This window comes from Neoarius graeffei, chromosome 23 (assembly GCF_027579695.1).
Source record: "Neoarius graeffei isolate fNeoGra1 chromosome 23, fNeoGra1.pri, whole genome shotgun sequence".
Taxonomy (NCBI): Eukaryota; Metazoa; Chordata; class Actinopteri; order Siluriformes; family Ariidae; genus Neoarius; species Neoarius graeffei.
This window is the reverse complement of record NC_083591.1, coordinates 49,119,524-49,125,155: the sequence shown is the minus strand read 5'-3', so window position 1 is coordinate 49,125,155 and position 5,632 is coordinate 49,119,524. Positions and strand designations below refer to the sequence as shown.

Here is a 5,632-nt window from a genome sequence, read left to right as displayed (position 1 = left end):
TTCGGGTTGATATTATGTTCGAGTTACTTTTATTTATTTATTGTTTTATTCGTGCCATCTTTTGACCCAGATGAAGTCCTGAAACGTGAGTTACTACTCTTTCCAAACGACTTGTGTCACGAACGAGACACTAAAATATCACAAATCATATCAAATGGATCCACGGCTCTATTGTTTTACCGCCCAGTGTGATTAAAGGCATTCAAATCTGCCAACTGGGAGCGACAGGACTTCTGGGCATGCGCAATGCAAATCAAGCGGCCTCAGGAGCACCGCCTCTTCTCTGACGTCACATCGTTGTGAGTAGCTAAATGCGTGTATGAGCGCAGACAGAGAGAGAGAGAGAGCGAGCGCGCGCGTGTGTTTTACTCAGAGTGAGTGAGTGGAGAGACAGAGCGACAGAGAGCGCGAGCGCCACTCGACCTGCTCTTTTATAGCGGCTATTTTGGGCCGCTCTACCTTCATCCTGAACGCAGCTTCCTTCGCTCGCACAATTGGTCCAGCAGCGGGGTTTATAAGGGAGGAGGGTTTTTTACCTGCCACACACTCGCTGTCCGCTCAGGACACTGGAGCAGCGCGGCTTTAAACAAAACAAACTCGGGATCAGACGTGTATTCATTTATTTTATTTAATATTTTTTGGACAAGGAGGGTGGTGTATTTTACTCTCACATAAAAGTATAACTTTTTTTTTGGAAAATGGCTTTACCTGGGACCATTTTACCGTCCATTTCTACATTCGCGGGACAGAAAGAGAAACTTTGGGAAAGTGTAAGTGTGTTTTACGCATTTGTTTTGTGCGCATTTTACGCAAAACGCATTTTACGCATGAACAGAATTAAACGCACGGTTAGCTATGCAATGAAAGATGATCTTAATACTAAATGTATGTCTGTCTCTTTTTCTCTCTCTCTATTTTTTTTTTCTTTTTGCAGAGGTGGATTGGAGAAGTGGAGAAGCCGCTGGTGTGCGCGGTGCCGATCATGGATGCGAGTCGTGACAGAAAGGACGACGAGGATCTGAGCGATTTCTTGGATCTGGAGTTTATTTTGGCCAACACAACCGGTCTCGAGAGCGTAGTGGGACCGGCGGACTATAATGCAGCAGTGGAGAACTGCAACATGTACCAAACCGGGAGCGCGTACGTGCCTCCACCACCACCATACTCCCACAGCCTTGTAGCGGAACTGTTGCACTCCGACGCGGACAACACGTACGGCATGAGCACAACCACCACCATCACCACCACCACCAGCAGCTGTAACAGCAACAGCATCGGGATTCAGGGCCGGTTCGTGGTGAACTCTGCGCCTTTCCCGAGGCAGGACTTTGTCGAGGGTATCAAGGTTGAGCCGTGCGCGGACGGCTACGGTCCCGTGCTGGGCATGGTGCCACAGAGCTGCCACCGGATCAAGCAGGAGGGAAACGTATCGTGTGCGATGTCCTTTGAGCAGCCGAGACTCGCCGTGTCTCCACAGGCTGCGGGGAACATGACGCCGCCGCTCAGCCCGGATGACCAGGCGCGGTGTCACACGCAGATCTGCCGCACCACTTTCCCGCAGAACGGCTACTACCCGAGCCACGCACCTCTCCCGCAGCATCAGCAGGTGCCGCTGGCTTACGCAGGAGCGCGCGCATACGCAGGCATGTTCGATGACGGCCTCGGTATGGTGCAGCCCGGTGCGCCGCGCGCGCTCCTCACTCCGCCGTCCTCGCCGCTCGATCTTCTCGAGTCCAAGCCGAAGCGCGGCAGACGCACCTGGCCAAGGAAGCGCGCCGCCACACACACCTGCACGTTCGCCGGATGCGGCAAGACGTACACCAAGAGCTCACACCTCAAGGCGCACCACAGAACTCACACCGGTAAGAGAACAAATTATGCATAAGCTGAACTGTTTATGATTTGCGCATGCGTAAACCTTTCAGAACTCAGCAGGCTACTGAATTAATATGTTGTTGTTTTTTTTCCCTGATCCATCAGGTGAGAAGCCGTACCACTGCAACTGGGAAGGCTGCGGGTGGAAGTTTGCCCGCTCCGACGAGCTCACACGTCACTTCCGCAAGCACACCGGCCACCGACCGTTCCAGTGCCACCTGTGCGAGCGCGCGTTCTCCCGTTCCGATCACCTTGCATTGCACATGAAGAGGCACATGTGAGAGGGAGAGAGAGAGAGAGAGAGAGAAGACAAACGGCATAAAAAAAAAGCCTTATTACTGCCTTATTTAAGTCCTTTGTACAAGACCAAAAGACCTTCCTGTTTTTGGGTCGAGAAAGATTTCTATTGTTCTTTATACTTTTGTATCAATGTAGCTGGTACTACGTGGGATTTATAGAGCAGGCAGTTAAAGTGTTTTAGAGACAAACAGCAACCTGCAGGGCTGGTCCTATAGCCTAATATATAAATAAAATCTCTCTCTATATCTCCATAGCTATGTTGAAACTGGAACCAGTGTATAAGTCGAACACGGTGCCTTTATAGTGATGCATGCTGTGCTGCCATGCAGGATTGTGCAAAATCCTGAAATCACACGTCATGACAATGTTTTCCTCTTGAAACTGCCTCCAAAATTGTTCTAACGACCAAGAACTGTGTTTCTCGTCTTTGATACAGTCTTTTGGTTTTCATGGAAGTCTAGATATATTGTATCATGAAGGTACAATAACCTGTTCAAGCCCCATTGTACGCTAGCACATACACCAGGGCTAGATGCTCTGCATTATTATTATTATTGTTATTATTAATAATAATTGTTTGGGTTTTTTTTAAAGAAGTGTGTACATAAGTTTTATATTGTAAGTATTGTATTTATTGTACATATTAAACTAAATTTGAATATATCATGTTTGTCATTTGTGTGTTTTTTTTTTTTTTTGGTCCCTCCTCTTAGGGACCAAAAAAACTCACATGTTTAAGCTCAGCCTCTTATTATGGGCTGCTTTGATGTTACTTTGGAGTCCCTAGAAACACTCTGGCACACAAGCTCATTACTGGTAACCATGCGCCCTTAACACGGCATTTGGTTAAGGCGAGGGTACCAAGCTGCTATTCCTGAACCCCCACTCAGGCTTATGGAATTGGGTATTATAGTTTAGGCCAAGATGCTTTCCAGCTGCTGTGAGACGAGGCCCGCAGCCTGTGGCTTTCGCCTATAAATACAAACATTACATTTACATAATTACAGAGAGAGAATTTAGATATGTCTGGACGGAGGGGAGCTGGGCTCCATCCTGAAGATCCAGAAGTGCAGGAATAAAGCTTACACATTTACACAAGGTTCTGATGAAGGCTCATCGAAAGAAAGCACGTGGATCTGCTGATGTGATGCAAAACTCAGTCACATGCTTGTGGACATTCAGTTCGAAGCCTTCCTAACCTTAATGATAGATGGACAACCAAAACATTACTGAGTGGAGAAGGTTTAAAAAGAAGTACAGGGCAAATTCTTTAAAAAAAAAAGTGAAAAACCAGACTGAACACCAGAAGTTTTGTTTGAGTGAAATGAGAGTAGAGTTTGCTGAAATTTCTGTGTGAAACGTGGTATGGTCATGGTCAGATCTGGTGAACAAATTTCTCATATGGGGGAAAAAAAAGAAGAAATGCAAGCGGAGTTATTAATAGCAAACTGGTGAGGTGTAAAAGTAGAAGTCTCATTTCACTTTTTTTTTGTTCCGAGGATAGTAGCTTATACTACCAGGACACGCATGAACAGCAATATAAGCTTCTCATTTTTAAGGGTTTATATAATACACGTTTAAAGATGCTTTTCAAAAATGCTGCTAATGCAAGTTTCAGGATTAATGGAGGGTTGGATGGATACACACACACACACACACACACACACACACACATTATACACGTGTGTGTGTAATATATATATGTATATACTAGTGCATCTCAAAAAATTAGAATACCATGAAAAAGTTCCTTTTTTTCATAATTTAATTCAAAAAGGTAAACTTTCATATATTCTATATTCATTACATGCAAAGTGAAATATTTAAAGCCTTTTTTGTTTTAATTTTGATGATTATGGCTTATAGCTTATGAAAATCAGAAATCCAGTATCTCAAATTATTAGAATATTCCCTAAGATCAATAAAAAAAAAAGGATTTACAATACAGAAATGTGTCCAACTTCTGAAAAGTATATTCATTTATACACTCAATACTTGGTTGGGGCTCCTTTACCATGAATTACTGTATCAACGCGGTGTGGCATGGCATGGTATTGATCAGTCTGTGGCACTGCTGAGGTGTTATTGAAGCCCAGGTTGCTTTGATAGTGGCCTTCAGCGTATCTGTATTTTTGGGTCGGGTGTTTCTCATCTTCCTCTTGACAATACCCCATAGATTCTCTATGGGGTTCAGGTCAGGCAAGTTGGCTGGCCAGTCAAACACAGTAATATCATGGTCAGCAAACCATTTGGTAGTAGTTTTGGCACTGTGGGTAGGTGCTAAGTCCTGCTGGAAAAGGAAATCGGTATCTCCAAAAAGCTCGTCAGCAGATGGAAGCATGAAGTGCTCTAAAATCTCCTGGTAGATGGCTGTGTTGACTTTGGACTTGATAAAATACAGTGGACCAACACCAGCAGATGACATGGCACCCCAAATCATCACAGACTGTGGAAACTTCACACTGGGCTTCAAACACCTTGGATTCTGTGCCTCTCCACTCTTCCTCCAGACTCTAGAACCGTGATTTCCAAATTAAATGCAAAATGTACTTTCATCTGAAAAGAGGACTTTGGCCCACTGAGCAACAGTCCATTTATTTCTCTCCTTAGCCCAGATAAGACACTTCTGACATTGTCTCTGGCTCAGGAGTGGCTTGATATTAGGAATGCGAAAGTTGTATCCCCTTTCTTGAAGATGTCTGTTCGTGATGGGTCTTGATACACTGACACCAGCCTCAGTCCACTCCTTGTGAAGCTCTCCCAAGTTCTTGAATCAACTTTTCTTGACAATCTTCTCAAGACTGCGGCCATCCCTGTTGCTTGTGCACCTTTTCCAGCCACCCTTTTCAGCAATGACCTTTTGTGGCTTACCCTCCTTGTGGAGGGCATCAGTGATCATCTTCTGGACAACAGTCAAGTCAGCAGTCTTCCCCATGATTGTGGTTGTGCGTACTGAACTAGACCGAGAGATACACTGTGTTCATACTGTTTTACTCAAACTCGAAATGAAATATTCTAATATTTTGAGATGGTTTTTTTTTGTTTTTGTACTGTATGCCATACTGATTAAAATTAAAATAGAAAAATGCTTGAAACATTTTAGTTTATGTGTAATGAGTCTATAATATATAAAATTTTCACTTTCTTAAATAACTGATGGAAAATATTGAAGTTTTCCACAATATTCAATTTTTTTGAGCTGCACTAGTGTGTGTGTCTGAGATATTTACTCAAAAAGGAGGGGTTTTTTTGTTTGTTTGTTTCCAGAAAGAACCCAAAAATCATAGGAGAAAAAAAAAAAGTCTAAATTCCACTGTATGTACAGCAGGTTGGCCCCAGACACAGCCAACATGAATGCATTCAGAAAAGAAAAAAAAAAAAAAGATTTTTTTCCAGGAATCTCCAAAGGCAGTCTCTTATTAACCCTCTTGACACAGGACACACTGCAGCTAAATCT

At 43.8% G+C, this 5,632-nt stretch overlaps 1 protein-coding gene across 1 annotated transcript; it reads left to right on the top strand.

Moving 5' to 3' along the window:
- The first annotated feature begins 345 nt into the window (after positions 1 to 345).
- klf2b (Kruppel like factor 2b) lies at positions 346 to 2,838 on the top strand. Its single transcript, XM_060905381.1, has 3 exons — positions 346 to 770; positions 935 to 1,862; positions 1,981 to 2,838. Exons 1-3 carry the CDS (start codon positions 699 to 701, stop codon positions 2,154 to 2,156), a joined length of 1,176 nt encoding a protein of 391 aa, XP_060761364.1. The 5' UTR covers positions 346 to 698; the 3' UTR covers positions 2,157 to 2,838.
- Positions 2,839 to 5,632: the final 2,794 nt, after the last annotated feature.